Consider the following 19,793-nt stretch of genomic DNA (forward strand, 5'->3'; position numbering starts at 1 on the left):
GAAACATCATGTTCTTCCTCTTCTCACTATTATTAGCATAACAACGACTCTTTGTCTTAAACAAAGTTGTAGTGGCTGAAAGCGTCATTTCTTCATTTTTCACCATTTTCCAGCAGCCAATCAATTGATTATTCTCAACAACATTACAATAGGTTGGTTTTCCATCTCCTACAATGTTACACTCGTTTGATTTTCAATCTCCAATAACATTGCAACTTATTGTATGAGCTTTCATATATTTTTTATGTATGTGTGTTTTTTCTTGAAACAGAACTTGAAAATTATTGTTGTTTATCTTTATTGCTTGTTCCCGAATAGGAACTAAAACCGGATCAGAACCGAATAGGTTGGGTACAAGTACCAAATTTTATAATTGATATGGGACTTGGTCCGGTTCTGGATCACACTAATAGTCCTTGAAACCGAAACTGAAATGGGACCGAATCTGGTTGTGGACCGATAGACACCCTTACGTAAACCATTTCCCCAATATATAATAAGAAGGGAGGAAGTTAGGCATGCTGCCGGCTTTCCTGGATAATTTCATAGATACAAAATCAAGTTTTACGTTTCTCACTTTTCCCTCTCGCCCGTCTGGGTTTTACCCCTTTCCCCTTTACTGAAAACCCTAGCACTGTCGCCGTCCCGAGCTGTTCAACCGCTCGCCGTGGCCTCTCTACAAACAATGCCTTCGCCGACCCCCTCACAGCCTCTCTCTCACTCTTCCTGCAATCGTTGCCTCATCTTCTCTGGTGCTGCTTCTTATTCTTCTTCACTGTTGTTGCTATAGAGTTTAGGGATCCGAGTCAAGTGTCTTTTGCTATTTTCCTTTCTCTGTCTTTTTCCCTGAATTTCCATTTATATCTCTCTACCCCCGAAAAATCCCATTCTGTTTGTGTTTGTGTGCGTCCCTCATTGTTTTAATTGATAGATTACCATTGGAGTTGAGCACTCTGGGATCGATGATTCCCTTTACAAACGGCATTCCATTTCAAAGGAATCTGGAGGATTTTATATCGTTTATAACAAGATTCCAGGTAGGGGTTATATTTTGCCTGAGTTTTGATTAGTTTGTTGTTTTATTTTCGTTTAATTTTTGTATTTAATGATCACGACCTCCAGCAAATAAGAAACTGGTTCATCATAGGAAGTCCCGCTGGAAACATTCAGATTCAGACCGGATGCAGTCAGTAGTTGTGGATGCAATGCATCCCACTACTTCATCGACAATGTTATGAGCAACCCTTTCCCGATGGATTACTCGGCGACACTACTTTGAAAATGTGTGTGTGTTACAATAAGATCACTTTCTCCAAGACGATTTTTCTGCCATGACACCAGCGGCCCCTTTTCAAGTTGTCATGTACAGTTTAGCACTTTCGCTGCACATCTGTTGTGTGATTTTCTTCTTGATCAATCAACTTGCTTCCCATACAATATTAAACATTGACCATTGAAATGGTAAAATGACATGGTCAATCGGGTCTAATCAGGCCCAGCCCAGCCCAATCAAGGTCAATCAGGGCCGGGCTGGGTTGGCATGAGCCTGGCATAGGCTGAGATATCCCAGCCTGTGCTGAGATTAGGGGTCCTAAGGTTTGGCTGGGGTTTTAAAAAGCCCATAGTAACCCAGCCTTGTTACACCCCTAAATGCAGGATTCGGGATGCTACTCAAAGAAATTGCAAAGGGTTGGTGTGTGGAAGTACTCAGTTCTTAGACTTAAGGGTCCAGCAGCCAATATCCTTGTAGAAAAGTCTCATGATGGAGATACATGCCACTCCGTTTCAATGTCCTTCTTACAAAAGTAATAGTATGAGTCCACTAGTGAAAAGTATATCTAGTTGCTCATAACGGACAAAAATCTTCCAAAACTTTTCATAGGAGCATACAAAATTTAGGATGAATTCTCAAATGCCTGACAGCTTCTTAACTTCCTATTAGAACTACTCCTATCTAATTCAAAAGAACTTTGAATCAACCATTTAACAACAATTTTGGAATTAGAAGTCCCAGTTTTACAGTAAATACAAAACCAAAAATCCTCAAAAGGTGACAATCTTAATGGAATATGTATAACATTATTAGCTACTTCACTTAGGAAAAGAGAATTCAACAGACTAGCATTCCAAGACCCATTATAAATAAGTTCATTTACATGAGTCTAATGCAGGTTAATAGGAGTAGAAGGGTCTCTAAAATTTTGATGTAAGGAATTCATGGGTCATGCCGTATTGATATATTAGTGCCACAATGTAATCTATCAAGGAGATGAACTTTAGCAATACTATTCCAAATCATTGATCCTCATTAGTCTATGTAGATGGATGGGGCAGACTATTGTGAAGGGAAATAGATTAGCCCATAGTCTATTTAGTTGTGTAAGAACATACTACGCCGATCTTTATATGTTTTGGCCACGTCCGTTTCCGCTCCGACGAGGAAGGTTTGGATCTTTCAATCTTATGTCGTGAGGGATGTGAGCTATGTTAGGCCCATAAGATACCACAACTTTTGGTGTTTTATGATTCACCTCCGAATAATGAGTAGGTAGTTCGATCCTTTTGATTCTTTGCTTCCTAGTAAACTGATGGGGGGATTTGGTGCAACAGGTCGAATTACTATATAAAGAAGAGTTGTTAACTATAGGACATCTAGTTCGAGTAGGAAGATTTTGGTTTTTCTCGTTCCTTCTCTTCACCAATTTAGGAAGTAGAGCTTTATTATGGAGAACAAACAGTTTAAGGATTTTGATTTACACAAATTATGCCATGGCAGGGCTCCAGTTATGCTTTTCTTCTCCACCCCATTTCAAGAATTTGAATTTATTGTATCTGATTTAGAACATATTTTGATTCAATTAGCAAAACATGGCATCCAATAAATTGGTATAGAACTTAGATTTGATTTTATTAGAACAAACCTACCTACTAGGGAAAGCAAGGGTATTTTCCAACTCCCAGTTTCCTCTCTACTTTACTTATAAGATTTTGCCATACCTGAGATTTATTTCTAGTGAAAAATACAGGTGTTCCATGATAAGTAACGTTTTCCCCAATAGTGTTAATTCCTAAACTACAGGACACCATGTTCCTGGTTCTCTCTCCAACATGCCTACTGTAGATCACTCCATTTTTTCTTAAAATTAATTTGCTGGCCAGACCGATCTTGAACGAGATTTAGTACAACATGTATAGTAGATATATCGTTTTGGTTAGCTCTACAAAAAATAAAAGGTATCATCGATAAAGAGCAGGGGAGTAAGTTTAGGACTGTTCATACCTATCTACCCTTATGCTCTTGAATTAAACATATCCATATCTGTTCACTTATAAATATTGTCTACAAACGAATGAATGTATAATGGAAAAAACTATTAAAGGAGAGTAAACCTCACAAGCTTTCTAATGTGAGAGATACAAAGAATACCATCCTTAAGAAGAGGGAAGATAAATGAGAGAGAGAGAATAATAAATCCCAAAAAGAATGTTTACAAGACTACAACATGTGGTATTTATAGTTTTTGATGGGCACAAAACATGTATCTTTGTATTGAAAAGATACATCTTTATGGCTTGAATAGGCATGATTATGCCTTGAAGAGACAACTATGTCGTGAAAAAGCATATTTAGATAGAGATGCATATTAAAAAGAAAAAAAAAATTTATGAAACAAATGACCTTTTTTTTTTTAATGAATCACTATATATTTGCTTATCTAAGAGATTCACATTTTATGAATCAATCCTAGAAGATATTATTTTATTATTAAAAATACTACACATTTACATTTAGTTGTAAATACTATATATTTACTTATAGTTGTATGATGGGTAAAAATATTCATACACATGCGTATCATGTAAGTACATTTTATTGAAAATATGTTCCCATATAAAAATATATTCTCATATTACTAAACATCATTTGATTAGACTATTCTTTCATTTCAATCTCGCAAGAATGAACAATGTAAGAAACACAAAGGTAGGTAGGCAATTAATAAATGTATTCCACCTTAAATACATTCCATAAGCAAATTACCCTCGAACCTTGTAGTAAGAAATCATTAAGTGCTTACTTTAACATGATTAAGAGGATTAAACCATGATCTCTCTCTCTCTCTTTTGGTGCAAAGGCTCCAACAAAGTGGGAGAATTTATTTAGTCCTTATCGGGGATCGGGGAAAGCAACCTTGATCTTAATCACAAAGAAATCAAATAAATAATGTTTACACTCATCTAACAAACGAATTGATAAAATATGCAACAAATTAGAGGCCATGTGCTAATCCTAGTTTAATAGTAGCTTTAGAGCCTTAAAGAAAAAGTCACGAGAAGTGACCTTGACCCCTACTCATGCAAAAGCAAATCCATTAAAAGTGATTCTCTTTTACACTCCAAAATATCTATGGATTTGTTAAAGGAAGAATTATTAACCTCCTATATATATATGTAAAGTGTGCTAACCTATAAGAACGAAATATTGTAGGAATAATTCCAACAATAAGATTTTTTTTTTTTGTTGACGATACCTTTATTATTTTTGTAAAACTAACAAGATTGATATTTCAACTTTGCATGCTATACTTAATCTCTTCCAAGACTTATCCAGGGCCTCCAGGCTGCAGATTAATTTCAAGTAGGGTGGTGTAATATTCAATAGTCGTGTTGGGGTGGGCATAAGGAATATGGTTAAATGTAGATTGGGGGTCAGTCTTATTCTTGAGGGTGATACCTACTTTGGTACCTTTTTTTTTTCCGTAGGAATATGATAGCTTATTATTCATAGGGTGGATGGGAAATTAGGTAAATGGAAGATTCTTCAACTTTCTCAAGTTGGTAGGTCGATTTAATAAAGTTTGTTCTTAGATCTATCCCAACATATTGGATGTCATGTTATCCTTCTTCCTTCCAGAACGTTTGCTAAATTGGATTCTATTAGTTATGGGTTTTGGAAAGGGTTGAACACCAACATCAAAAGTGTAGTCCGGTAGCTTGGACCTCTCTATGTCGGCCTATGTCTTTTGGGGGGTTAGGTTTTTGTCTTATGGCTTTACATAATAAGGTTTGTTGTTGAAGTTGGCTTGACATCTCCTTACCAATACTAATCAGTTATGGGCTAGATTACTTAGAGGTAAATATTTCATCAATTATAGTTTATTGCATTCTTCTACTTTGTTGAAAAAGGGGTCATGATATTGGAATAGTATTTCTAAATGCTTCCTTCTCTTAAGCAATTGCCTTGTTGGAGAGTAGGGCATGGTTCAAATATTTCTATTGGGATGACCCTTGGGTTCCCTACATAGATGATTTCCGAATTACTACTGCAGGATTTATTAACCCTCTTTATGCTCAAGTTAGTGAGCTTATCCAGGGTCGGAGTTGGAGTGTAAGCTTTGTTTGTTCCTTGTTTTCACCTCCTGTTGCTAATGCTGTTTTATTTATTGCTTTAAGTGTTCAACTTTCACATGATTTTTGGATCTTTTATAAGGACTGGTGCTTTCTCAACTAAGTTAGCTAGTAAATGGTTGATTATGGTTCAGAGGGATGTGGTTGCTAATATTAGTACTAGTAAATTATGAGATTTTGCTTTTCAGTTATGTGCTAGATTACTTAAAGGTAAGTATTTCTTCAAAGTTCAATCATAGTTTGTTGAAAAAGGGGTCATTTATTTTGAATAATAAAATGCTTCCTTAGCTTAAGCAGTTGCCGTGTTGGAGAGTAGGGGATGGTTCAAATATTTCTATCTGGAATGACCCTTGGGCTTTCTACATAGATAATTTCCGAATTACTACTGCTGGATTTGTTAATCCTCTTTGAGTTAGTGAGTTTATCCAGGGTTGGGGTTGGAATGTAAGTCTTGTTTGTTTCTTGTTTCCACCTCTTGTAGCTAATGCCGTTTTGTTTATTCCTTTACAAGTGTTCAACTTTCACATGATTTTTGGATTTGTCTTTTTAGTAGGACTGGCGCTTTCTCGACTAACATAGCTACTAAAATGGTTGATATGGTTCAGAGGATGGGGTTGCAACTAGTAAATTATGAAATTTGGATAGATTGCCAAGAAATGGTGTCATGGTTAGCCAAGGGTCTCGAGCAGGGTGGCCTTGGGAAATGTCTTCATTACTTCATGAAGTTTTTGTGTTAATGAGGATGTTTGAAATGTTTGTATTTTGAAGGAGGATAGCCGAACTGTCTTGGTAGCTCATAGCGTAGCTACTAAAAACGCACTGGAAACTTGGCTCCAATTCTTTTATAGATTTTCAGTAGTGGACAAATCTAAGAACGCACTGGAAATTCTTCTGTATTTTCGATATGACAGTTTCGGAAGCTTGGCCGTCTAACCGGCCATCTGATGTCGATGCTCAGGTTTGTTTACTTATTTTTTTTTTATTTTTTTTTATTTTTAATTATGCCAAATTTAGATTTCATTCAAATGCTTAAAGTTTTGATTTCCATTGTCTTTTCTTTTAATTTTCCCCTTTCTTTCTGTTTAGGACGATAGTTTCAGAGTTGGTGAAGCATGACTGTATTGAAACTGTGGTCGCAAAGGTTGGTTCCTGCTCTAGGTTTTAGAGGTTTTAGCTCATTGATATGTGTCTATGACGTTTTCTCATTACTTGGATGATATGTATTCATTTTAGGTGAAGGAAATACGGGGACTGGCTGATAGCATGGTGCAGCTCGGGAAAGAGGTCTGTATGACAATAGTATGACTCGCAGGATTATAAATTCATTTTGATTTATATGATGCTACTTTCGAATTTATGATTAATCTACAGTACCATTGGTTTATGTGATGCTAATTTTTAATTTCATGAATTTTACTCGTAGTATTATTGTTTAATTCCAGTATTCCAGTATAATGAACTCTTGCATTTTTGCGATGTTCTGTTTATTTTAAGTTGGAACATTGGATTGGGGAAATTTTACAAGCACAAGCTTGGGTTTTCTCACGTTGAGCACCCTTATAATGTCTTCACTACGCCTAATTAGTTGGAGGAAGAGAGTGTTGCAGAATGTACTGGTGTACTACCAAATAAAAAATTTAGAACTTTGATCTAGCCTAGGATATTCATTCAATCTCATGGAAAGGCTTAGGGTTATGGGTTACCTGATAGTTTACAAGTGCAGGCTCTCTAAAGGAATACAACACTTGATCACTCCAGCGATCAATTAGGGAAGAGAAGCAGCACCTTGAATAACCCTTGCACGATCAAAGCAGCAAACATTCTCTCTATCGTAACTAGGGTAATCTCACAAACTCAACAGAGATAGATAGACAGATAGATAGATAGAATCTCACAAACTCAACCATAGATAGGTAGATAGATAGATAGAGGGAGAGAGGGAGGGAGGGAGGGAGGGAGGGGAAATGTCAAAAGGTAGGGGCGTAGGGGAGTGAGACAGACTCTTCCTCGCACAGGATAGGTCTCTTCCTCTCCTACCCTCTTTCTACTATATATATCTCCATGCTGCTCAAATTGCCAAGTGGTTGGATCCTATTGGGTGATCCTACTCGGCTTTCTTTTATATCAATCAAACTTTATTTCTAATATAAATATATTTACTCTTATGGATGGCTAAAAGGTGGAAATAACAATTAGCCCTAAATTAATAGTTACATTACGATGTAGTCCCTCCATTTTACAATATTGTATAATAGACTTACGAGTATGGAAAATGTCACTATCCCAGTCTGCTGGAACATCATTATTGATTGGATGCAAAACAGTTTTCTGAAACTTTTTTTCATTATAATTAGTATAAATGCTTTTGCTAACTATTTAGCATGCCACTGAGCTCGGAATTTATATCCACTCATAACCATATGTCTCTCTCTTGATATTATCCCGATATAGGACATGGATTCTTTATTGAGTTTCAGTTTTATTCACAAGTAAACATCATAAATCTAATGCACTGCTATATAGCCAGGGAGGTGTGAACCGTTAGTACATTAAAACACATAGTACTCAACAACAATGATAAAGACCTCTCAAGTATGGGGATCGATTATAAACTATTACTAAGAAAGTGTTGTTATTAAAAAATTGAAAATAATCCACAAAAGCCGAGCAATCAGATTTGATATACACAAATATATGCACTCGCACTTGTGCTTGGAATCACCATTCCTAAGAACACACAATGCGACAACCATATGCATTGAGACAACATTTTCCAATTTGTTTCCTTTCCCTAGTTACTTTCTATTTTCAGTTTTAGTTTCCAATTTTGTAACCCTCTATTTTGAAGGAGTTGTTGTAACACCAAATTTTTCCTGGGCCCCACAACAATTCCAAACTAAAGGGGGGACTTTTTTAGGAAAAAAAAAGAGTATAGAGGGAAAAATGCAAGAAGATTCCACATAAGAGGGCAAATTTAGAATTTTGAATAAAATAAGGGGTCCCAGCCAATTACAGGGGGACCACTTCGATTTTTTTAGAGAGAGAGAGAGAGAGAGAGAGAGCATTTAAAAAAAAAAGTAAAAAGAGAAAGGAGGGAGTTTCACATGAGAGATGTGAGGAGTTTGGTTTAAAATAATAAATTAAAAAAAAAAAAGAGAGAAAGGTAGAAAGGAGTTTCACTCTTTTAGGGCTTCAGCTCTTTGGAGGAAAGTGGGTTCAACAAAGAACAAAAGAACGAAATGTGGAGGAAGGAGAAGATGGTTGCTAGTGGGTGTGACAGCCTGAGGAGAGCGGCCACATCACCAAGATCAAGAAATCAAAGAAGGTTGAGGGGGAAGTATAAGAAGAGATTTTCGTTCTCTGAGAAGGCAGTTTTTGGGTTTCAAGATTTATGGGAAGAAAAATTTCAGAGAAGGTTGGGAAGAGATTTAGAGGTGTTTTAGGTTGGTTCTTGAGGTTCAAATTAGAGTGGGGAATGAGAGTTGGAAGGATTGAGAATTCGTTTTCTCTTGGAGAAGAAGGAGAGGTCTCTGAGGGGGTTAGATATGATTTTTCTAGATCTTTGAAGGGTTTACAACAATTTTTTTAGGTGTCATCTCTAATTTCGTGGAGAAAGAGAGGTCTAAGAAATTTTTTTTGGAGAAAGCTGGGAAGAAATCTAGAGGCGGTTTAGGTTAGTTCTTGGGGTTCATATTAGAGTTGGAAGTGGGAGTTGGAGGGATTGAGAGTTTGTTTTCTTTTGGAGAGGAAGGAGAAGAAGAGGAGAGGAAGCTAAACCTTCTCTAATCGATTTCTTTGCTGCAAATCCTTCCCATGGCACATCATCTCAACTGAAGAGGAGTTTCAATGTAAGAAATCCATGGTTCATGAAGTATTCTTTAGATCATCCTAGGCAAGCACTTGTCATTTCTTATATAAACTCTGATTAAAGACTTGATTTTAGGTAAAGTTTCATTGATTCATGAGTTTATATTTGTTTTTTGTAAAACGAAAAGTTAAACGGATATCTATGATTACCTCTATGTAGCTTTCCACGCAGTGGAATAGATCGGGTTGCAATATGCGTCGATCCGCACGAACAACGATGAATAAAGGATAACGACGATCTTTCTAGGCAAAGTTTCACCCTCTAAATCCAATGATAGCAATGGAGATCCTTAGACACACACTCTCAATTGGGAGAGACAAAAGAGAATAGGGAGAGAGAGTGAACACTTGAGATTCGGTCAAAATTTGCTTTGTTGTGGCAAAACCTCTTATTTATAGAGATCTGACTAGTTAGGGTTCCTAATTCTAGTGGGTCTATAATTGCCTCAAGTGGACAACCCACGAACGAACTGGGTGAAGACCCAATTTGATTAACAGTTTTCTTGATTTTTTTTTTTTTTGATATCATATATGCTATGATAGATTTTTCTCTAGTTTGATTTGTAGTAGATCATGTGTTCCATATCTTAAACATAAAATGAATCTCAAGACCTGAGATGAATACGGTTTCAAACTAAGAAACATCATATCAAGAAAACATAATATGAAATGCAAGATCAGTCTGAGAGATTAGGCAAACATAATATGAAATCCAAGATCACATATGAACATTATTTTAAGCTAAGAAATCATATTAGACAAACATAATATTTCAAGGGGATTTAAGTAGAGCAAATAAAAAGATATGGAACACATGATCTGTTACAATTAAACTAGAGAAAAATCCATCATTCCACATATGAAATTGATATATTAAAAAAGAAGATCAAGAAAATTGTTAATTAAGCTGGGTCTTGGCCCGATTCGTTTGTGGGTCGCCCACTTGGGGTAATTATAGACCCATTAGGATTAGGAACTCTAGCTGGCCAGATCTCTATAAATAAGAGGTTTGGCCACAACAAATCAAGTTTTGACCTAATCTCAAGAGCTCTCTCTTTCACTCTCTATTCTCTCATGTTTCTTCCCAATTGAGAGTGTGTATGTTTAAGGATCTCCATTGCTATCCTTGGATTTGGAGAGTAGAACTTTGCCTAGTGAAATCGTCGCAATCCTTTGTTCGTCATTGTTCGTTCGGATCAACGCATAGTGTAACCCGATCTATTCCGCTGCGTGGAAAGCTACATCGAGGTAATCATAGATACCTGTTTGACTTTCCGTTTTACAAAAACAAATCTAAACTCATGATTAATGAACCTTTACCTGAAATCAAGTCTTTGATCTGAGTTTATAAAAGAAATAACAAGTGTTTGCCTAGGATGATTTGAAGAACACTTCACGAACCATGGATTTCTTACATTGAGACCCCTTTTCAGCTAAGATGATGTGCCAGGGAAGGATTTGCAGCAAAGAAATCGATCAGAGAAGGTTTAGCTTCCTCTCCAAGAGAAATGAACTCTCAATCCGTCCAGTTCTCACTCGTAGCTCTAATATGAACCCTAAGAAGTAAGAACCAACCTAAATCGCCTCTAGATCCCTTCCCGACATTTTCTGAAATTTTTTCTTAGACCTCTCCTTCTCCACGAAATCAGAGATGAAACTAAAAAAAAAAATTGCTGTAAACCCTTCTCAAATCTAGAAAAATCGGATATAACCTACTCAGAGACCTCTTCTTCTTCTTCTCCTAGAGAAAACAAACTCTTAATCCTTCCAACTCTCTGATGCAGATGGCTTGGCTTGGCTGGACCGGACTGACCCATTATAGAGGCCTAAGCCAAGACAAAACCAACCCAAACCGAAATTCTGGTCTAGCCAGGGTTGGTAGTTGATATTTAGGAAAGCAAATTAGTATATTTGATTTTTTTCTATTTTAGAAGCAAATACATAGGATTTTTTTTGCAATTAGTTAGTTTCCATTTTAGATTAGTTTCCAACTTTTAATTGCTTTCCAATTTTATGTGAGGATTTCTTCTTTATATTGCTGTAAACGACTATGGAGTTTTCAGTTTTTGGAATGAAATAGTATTTTTGGAATGAATTAGTTTGAATGGCTGGTTTAATGGTTGATGATTGTGGCTGTGTGTGACCCCCTGCTTTCCTTCTTCTTCTTCTTCCTTATATGCTTCATCTTCCTCTATTCTTCTTCTTTTCTCTTCCTTTTCTGGTTCGTATTCCCAGTCCCCTGTTCTGGGCGATATATTACAGCTCAAAGGAATCGACAATATCTCCCTGGATACAAGTGTTTTCACCTCCATATTTTGGGGCTAGAATCACCTTCCTAAGGCGACCTAACCGCGGATTTCTCGCGACCAGATTCAGCCTCTGTGGTGAGCTTCACGACCAAGTTCAGAACTGGTTCCCTTGCTACCGCCTGATCTGAGTTGCAGAGATAACACATCTCCTCTTGCTTCCTGCTTGAAGTGTTTATCAGTCGGATTCAAGAGACCTTAAGGTTTACCATCTTCGTTTGGAATTTCAGGCCAATCCGAGACCTGTCGAAGGAGTTCCATCGATTTGAAGCTTTTCTTCTTCCGCTGGTTTCTGGTTCTGTCGTGAGGTTGAAGAATACAACATAAAGTAGGTTTTATTCCTTATTTTTGTTAAATCCCAGAATTACCCCTATCTTTTGTTTCTATTCCTCACTTTCTTTATTCTTTTTGTCATTCCCATTATACCCCTTTGTTCACTAACGTTACAGCCCCTTTCCCTTCTTTCCTAATAGTTACAATTTCTGCCATTTTATTCTTGGGTTGAGTTATTTGGTGATTGGGTGGGCCCCTAAGCAAACCGAACAGGGTTTTTTTAAACCCCGGTTTTGCATTACTCTCACTTCCCACTCTAATTTGAACCCCAAGAACTAACCTAAGTCGCCTCTAGATCTCTTCCCAACCTTCTCTGAAATTTTTCTTTCCAAAATTCTCAAAGCCCAAAAACTGCCTTATCATAGAACGAAATCTCTTCTTATACTTCCCCCTTAACTTTCTTCTTTGATTTCCTGATCTTGGTGACGTGGCTGCCCTCCTCCTCAGGCTGTTACATCCACTTGCAGCCATCTTCTCCTTCCTCTCCATTTCTTTCTTCTCTTCTTTGCTGAACCTTCTTTCCTCTAAAGAGCTGAATCCCTAAAAGAGTGAAAACCCCTTCTTCCCTTCTGTCTTTATTTTTTTAACGTATTATTTTAAACCAAACTCCTCACATCTGTCGCGTGAAACTCCCTCCTTTTCTTTTTTTTTAAAATGGTCCCTCTCTCTCTCTCTCTCTCTCTCTCCCCTAAAAAACTTCTAAGTGTCCCCTTTAGTTTTTTGGGAATGGTCCGCCCTTATTTTATTCAAAATTCCAAAATTTCCCTCTTATGTGGAATCTTATTAAGAGGAATCTTCTTCATTCTTTTCTTCTTCTCTTTTTTTTCCCCTTAAAAGAAAGATGGTTTCCCTTTTAGTTAGGAATTGTTATGCGGGCCCAGGAAAAATTTGGTATCTATAGTTGTGCCTATTGAAAAGGCCAATTGAATGTTGTAACAGATTGATTAATGAAAAGTTTGAAGAGATTCTCTTATGACTGAGAGTCGATGGAGGGGTGAGATGCCCAAAACCTTGAGGGGTGGAGAAGCCTAAACCTACTACCAAGATATCCAAATTTACCTAAATATGCCTAAATTTTATTTAGTTTGACAAAAATATAGCAAGGTTGAAAAAAAAACTTGACCAAGATTACCAAATATTCAAATTTGGTCAAATTATCTATATTCAAAATAGTATTTATAGTATGATATCCTAAATGAATCTAGTATTCCACATCTGGACAAAGTCTTGATGAAATAATTCTTCTTTTTCATCAAATTTATTTGATCTTATTTTCAAAGGTTTGGCCAAATGTCTAAACTTTATCTAAACGTGCCTAAATTTTATTTAGTTCGATCAAAATTGACCAACATATCACAAAATTGACACTTAAAAAAAACACAAATTTGATCAATACTACCAAATATTTCAGATTTAATCAAATTATCCATATCTAGAATAAAAATACACTAGTATGCCTAAATGACTTTATTATTCCATGTTTGAACAATATAACCCAAGCTTGACAAATCAGGTGAAATATTTTATTCGCTTTCAACAAAATCTATATCATTTGACTTAATTTTCACTATTTTGATCAAGATGTCTAACATTACCTAAATTGCGTCTAGTTTTTATCAGTTTGATCAAAATTGACTAGCATATTGCGTCGTTGACAGGGGAAAAAAAAAGGTTTGACCAAGATTACAAAAAATTCCAGATTTGGATCAAATATGCATATTAAAAAAATAGAATTCATTTGCTTGTCTTAAACGACTCTAATATCTCAAGTGTGAACTGTGAACAAAGTTAACCAATTTGACAAATCTTTTGATGAGAAAAAAATAAATTTTTTGTCAAACTTGGCTTACTTTGTTCACATGTGGGATACTAGAGTCATTTAGGGTATATTGATAAATTTTACTTTGAATATGGATAAATGATCAAATCTGCAATATTTGGTAATCTTGTTCAAACCTTTGTTTTTTTTTTTTTGGGGTCAACATTAAGACATGTTCAGTTTTTTTATGAAACTGAATGAAATTTAGTTATGTTTAGGTAATGTTTGGATATATGGGTAAAAGTTGTGAATATTAGTTCAAATAATAAAAATTTTAAAGAAAATAAGGAAATATTCGTCAAACTTAGCTTACTTTGTTCACATGTGAGATATTGAATTGTTTAGAGCGTACTAATGAATCCTATTTTGAATATTGATAGATTTAAAAAAAAAATAATATGGATATATTTTCAAATATAAAATATTTGGTAGTTTTGGTCAAACCTATGTTTTTTTTTTTTTTTGGTCTCAATGTTGCAATAAGCTTGTCAATTTTGACCAAACTATATAAAATTTAGCATATTTAGGTAACGTTTGGTCAAATTTGTGAACATTATGTTAAATTATATAGATTTTTTGTTGAGCTTAGCTTACATTGTTCACATGTGGGATATCAGAGTCATTTAGGGCATACTAATGAATCCAATTTTGAATATGGATAACTTGATTGAATCTAGAATATTTGGTAATCTTAGTCAAACTCTTTTTTTTTTTTTTGATATTATGGTCAAACTAAGTAAAATTTAGACATATTTAGGTGAAGCCTATTATGGAATGATAGTGATTTTGATTTTGATAAATTAAGATACTTTCATAAGATTTGTCAAACTTATTAGTTAGTGCTTGATATATCTTAAATTTTTTTTTTTAAAACCAATTTTTACAATGTTGTTTAAGTTGGGGGGGGGGCATTTATTAAATTTTTATGGTGCTAAATTCTCATAACCATGTCCCAACACATTATATTCTATTAGTCTTTAACCATGAAAGTTCATAGCTTACTGAATATCCATTAATGAAGAGTTATATTGCTTTCTTTATCTCTATTGAAGGTAAGAGACAGTTGTCTCAGCGTCTAGGCAACCTCAGGTGTTGGAGGGGGTCTAAACGCAAGGCGACACCTACAAGGCATCCACCTAGACAACTATGGTAAGAGAGATCCAAAGATTAGTTGAGGAATATCGAATCTTACTAGCATCTGATATTTCATTCCAATATTATCGCTAATCATTGAGCTTGCACCATATTGTAGGATTTGGATTGCACCTTGGTGTTATGATTCTTATGGCATGTCAACCAGAAGGTCGTGGAAAGATTTCTAGCTATAATTTAGTTTTTTAGGATGATCTCTATGATAAAAAAAAAAAAAAAAAAAAAAAAAAATCTTTATTGTATCTTATATGCAAAGTCCTACTGAAAACCTGCTTTGCTAGTATCATTTTGCAAGAAAATGGTAGGAGGTCCTTCGAAGAGGTCTTACAAAATTTAAACCAATCAATAACAACATTAACATACATGTCAACCAGAAAGTAGCCAAAGATTTCTAGCTATAATTTAGTTAGAAAACCTGCTTTGCTGGTATCATTTTGCAAGAAAATGGTAGGAGGTCCTTCGAATGTTGTCCAGGTATGTACTTGCAAAATTTTAACCAATCAATAACAACATTAACATAATCATTTTGTTTTTATTTTTTTTTTGTCCTTGTCATCTCATACTCTAGTCGCACTAATAGCAAACTGAAAGGGGGATTTATATTGTTAATGTCAAGGTCTAACTACTCCTTCAAAGCTTTATATAAGATTAAAAGCCATAATAAAAGTAAAATAACAAGGCAACCGGATACGATGTAGAGGATACGACGTGCCTATTCACGGTACCCAATCTTGCCATTGGAAGATGTTTTGATTTAGATTAAAGGAACTAAAAGAGCCGGGGTCAAACGTAAAATGAACCTAGAAGAAGTGGTGAAGAAGACATGCATAGCTTAGGCTTTGTATCAAGTATGGCCTCGAATAGAGCTGATTGGAGGTCAAGGATTGATGTAGCTGACCGCATTTGGTTGAGATAAGGCTGGGTAGTTGTTGTATGTAAGTAGGGAGCAACGGTTTGTTGTAGCCCCAACGCGTTTATAGTGCTGGCATTCCTCTTAACAGAGCAAACTATTATAGAGCAACCAAATTTTCTTTGCTGTTTTAACCCATACTTTGCACCATTTTTGTGTTGTTTTGATTCACACTTTTAACATTTTGGACTCGAGGTTACATTGGTGGTATTTGTTTATGGGTCTTTTGGCCCTTCCCTCATTGATTGATTGCTGGATTCTTTGTCTGCGGCAAGGCATGCTGCTGCTTTTTTGCGAGGTGATGATGCCTTTCACTAGCTAAATAAGCTATTTACTGAGCTGGCTTATTGCTACAAGTGATTTTTCTTTTTCCACCCTGATTTTCCTTTTTTCTTTCTTTCCCTGCTAGTGTTTCATCAAAGCAAGTCTAAGTGCATGTTTCTGTGTTGGCAGAGATAGAGCTGGTGGATATACCAGATTACTTCGAACTCGCATATGAGTTAGTGATGCTGCACCTATGGCCTATATTGAGTAAGCTCCTGTGCAGTGCCATTACTAACCCCTTCCTCTCCCCTCTTTCCCTATGAACCAGGATATTTTTCTAATATAGGATGGTTACATTATAGTATCTTGACTATCTTCATGATGTAGATCGTTGCCCTGTGAGAGGCTCCTTCACATTGAGGATCAGTCCATCCTTGCAAGTTGAGGAGGAGGATATTTTTCAATATTTTGGTGATGGATTAGATTTTTTTTTAATGGATGTAAAATGTTGATATGTATAATTAAAACAAAAATAAAATGGAAAGTTTTCTTATCATTACCAGTGATAATTGTGTAACCAACTAGGAAACTTAATATAGTAATTAAATTTTACTTTTCAATCTAATTACTAGGATTTCATAAGAAAAGTATTCTAATGCAGAGAATTTACTAAACTTTTCAACCAGTAAAAAATAGCTATCTTCTGCTCTCCTATTGGTCATTTCTTGTTGGAGGTGATGTATTAAGTTTGTGGGCTGGTGCTAGATCTTTACATTGGGATCACTAGGACATTTATGTCAAATATTTGGAAGGAATCGAGTTGCATGTGCATATAAAGGTTCAGAACTTGATGGCATTCTATGAAGTAGCCTTTTCTTAAAGGGATTTCCTTATAGACACACCCTTTAAAGTGTCAAATAATTTGTAATCTAACTTTTTCTCTCTTTTAGTATGATACATTTTTTTTTGTCGTATGAAAGTAATACTGTCCAAATATAGTTAGATTTGTTATTACAATGACTTGCCATGAGCCTATTGGTCTGGTTCTCTGCAGGTTCGTTGACACAGTGAATGAACTTTCTCGGCAGTCAAGACCAGGATTCCCTCACCCGCTGGCAAGAGTGCCCTTGGATCCTTGGATAAGGACTCGCCTTAAGCCAGCAGTTTGCACCTCCTAAAGTGGATGATAACACTTCCCGACCTGAATCTTGAAGTAGATCTTCCCATTTGGATCCTACAAGTGTTGGGTGTTTAATCTGTGAGCCTACACTGCCTGTCCTAAGCTCGCATGAAGGAGGGTTGGTGCGTCAAGTCAACATATTCCATTTTTATTGGCAGGGGGTGGTGGAAAGGAGATTTATTAAGGCTTTGTGGTGTTGGGTGAAGTGCTTGGATAATCATTACACTATCATGACTTAACCACTCTTGCCTTTTTGACCTGATAACAATTAGAACTGCCCTGAACTGTTATCCTTGATTGCCTTGTGGGATGATCTTTAGAATTTCAATTCATGGCCCATTGACTTTGACACCTAGGCAGATAGGTCCAAGTTTATAATCAAAGTTAAGCTTGTGCTTTATATTGCGCACGTGTGTAAGAGAAAGAGGGAATCCCACGAGCTAAATTTTGTTGGGTGGGAGAGCTACATTGTTGGAGTACAATTTCCCACCAATAAAAGGGTGGGTGTTCAAATCGTTTAGAATCATGCTTTGATTGCTTTCCTTTCTGCGAAGGCAAAATCTTTCTTTTTTGCATGTATGCATGAAAACTTGCATCCTCTTGAATATAAAATGTTAAATCGACTTTTAAATAATTTTAAAAGTTTTTTTTACTCTTTATTAGAATTTTTGGAGGTAAGATAAAGGACAATCAAAAGAAAGTTGCATGTTCTAAATGTATGTATAATTAAGACAATCTCCCCCACCCCCTCTAAGAAAAAAAAGTGTATTTGGTGGCTTTTTGGTCCTAGTTTTTAGGAGGATAAATAGAATTAAGTGAGTTTGGATTCTCTCTCCATGTGGTTATCTCTCTACATGGGATCTCACCGTCCATGAGAAATAAGACCTCGAGTTAATAGTGCATTAAATGTTCTGACTTATGATTTGAATACCCTTTTAACGTTGAGATCTCACATGGTGAGTTCATCCGGACTAAAATTAAGGACCCATAATTCATGAACTTCAAGGATCAAGATGGTGCTCATGAAGGCATAAAATGTGTGAATCTTGTGTGAAGCCTTTTGTGCCCAAAGTAATTTTTAAAATTTTTTGTCCCAACCTACAATAAGAAACTAGAATCTTGTGAAAATATAAGAATTTGAATGCCAAAGTTTAGTCAAGCACACTTTTAGCAAAAACGGGAACAACAAAAAAACAGAAACGGACGATACATGTTTTAAACAGTAAGTTTTTTTAAATGGTATGGTTAAATAAATAGTAAAAAAAATAGAGAATGAAAAAAAAAGGGAAAACAGACAATATGGGTTTTAAACGTGTAGATTTTAAACAAACGGAACAAAAAAAACGGTACTATACTCATATAAATTAAGAAATTATTACATGAATACTTGCACCTAATGTTCAAAATAACTACAGTATTCAAATATATATATATATATATATATCTCATTATAAGTTTTATGACATATAATTGAATATCATCCACTACCAATTCTAAATTCATACACCACACATGTCCTAGTTTTATTAAGCAATGTGACTTGGTTATGATGTTGTTCATTGTTGTCAACATAGTCAACACACTCTTGGAGTAATGTATGTTCAGTTTGAGTCAATAGTCATCAATTTAGAAACATTTTTCAGCAAACGCATCAATTTATATCTCAGTTTCAAAATCCATACATTGATATTGAGTTGAAGATGATATCATGAGAAACATAGGCTATTGAGTAAGCTTCAAGTTGGTGAAAGAATCGGGTGGATCAGAGTTCAGAAGAGAAAGATATGGTCAATTAGTAGACATTATGTTCAACAAGTTAAGTCTTAAAAAACGCCAAAACACGGGAACGTGTTTAAGCGCGTTTTAAACGTGTTTAGAACGGAAATGCTTTCCGTTTGCTTTTTTTTAAGTATATTTGAGAAGCATACATGAAAACGTGTTTTAAACAATAAAAAACGAGAACGTGTTTAAAACTTAGTTTTAAACATGTTTTTGCTAACAGGTCCAATCACATATTAGATAAAAAATTATTTATTTTATTCCTATTTTATACAGTTTTTAGTGCCTTGAAATATCAAATATGTGAATTCATATAAAAGAAAGAGAGACAGAAAGCCTACTTCCTCTTATGTTTTCACTAGGGGTGTCAAAAAAGCCCGGTTAACCCGAACCAACCTTAGCTCGCCTTGAGCCCGAACAGGGTGTGGGCTGAGATTTCAGCCCATAGGGTGGGTTAGCGTTGAGATTTTCAGGCCCGAGGTAGGGTTGGGTTGGGCTTGAGTTCAGTTCTCAACTCAACCCAACCCGACCTGACCTGGCCCAACCCGACCCGGCCCGACCCAACCCAATCCAACCCAATCATATTTATTAAGTATATAATCATATAAATATGTTAATAATTATTAATGGGTACTTATAGAAAAAGGTCTTTCGTTTTCCACAATCTACACATATACGAAAACTTTGAACTTTGGCATCTGCAATGCATCAAGATCAAGCAACCAAGCAACTGATAGTATTGGGTTCGATTGGATTGAGTTAAATCCGGCCCAA

The 19,793-nt window shown here is 35.7% G+C and overlaps 1 protein-coding gene across 17 annotated transcripts; it reads left to right on the plus strand.

Annotated features, from left to right (window-relative positions):
• The first annotated feature begins 538 nt into the window (after positions 1-538).
• On the plus strand, positions 539-17,800 carry LOC122073669 (50S ribosomal protein L17-like). Of its 17 annotated transcripts, none has more exons than XR_006138855.1 (7): positions 539-1,037; positions 5,960-6,367; positions 6,496-6,550; positions 6,643-6,693; positions 14,787-14,883; positions 16,250-16,327; positions 17,115-17,800. XR_006138855.1 is itself a non-coding variant. In XM_042638297.1 (5 exons), the coding sequence occupies exons 1-5, from the start codon at positions 963-965 to the stop codon at positions 17,121-17,123; spliced, it is 237 nt and encodes a 78-aa protein (XP_042494231.1). In that variant the 5' UTR covers positions 539-962; the 3' UTR covers positions 17,124-17,800. The 17 variants fall into 17 exon arrangements, 1 of the variants encoding a protein (XP_042494231.1); XR_006138856.1 differs by having other exon boundaries at positions 5,963-6,367; XR_006138859.1 differs by having other exon boundaries at positions 6,015-6,367.
• Positions 17,801-19,793: the final 1,993 nt, after the last annotated feature.

This window comes from Macadamia integrifolia, chromosome 3 (genome assembly GCF_013358625.1).
Source record: "Macadamia integrifolia cultivar HAES 741 chromosome 3, SCU_Mint_v3, whole genome shotgun sequence".
Taxonomy (NCBI): Eukaryota; Viridiplantae; Streptophyta; class Magnoliopsida; order Proteales; family Proteaceae; genus Macadamia; species Macadamia integrifolia.

What these genes read in the sequence shown, in the direction of transcription:
- LOC122073669 (XM_042638297.1), top strand. Translation starts at nt 963, where the DNA reads ATGATTCCCTTTACAAACGGCATTCCATTTCAAAGGAATCTGGAGGAT. An exon ending in CGTTTATAACAAGATTCCAG is followed by an intron (nt 1,038 to 6,320) that starts GTAGGGGTTATA and finishes TCGATATGACAG; the next exon opens with TTTCGGAAGCTTGGCCGTCT. An exon ending in CATCTGATGTCGATGCTCAG is followed by an intron (nt 6,368 to 6,495) that starts GTTTGTTTACTT and finishes CTTTCTGTTTAG; the next exon opens with GACGATAGTTTCAGAGTTGG.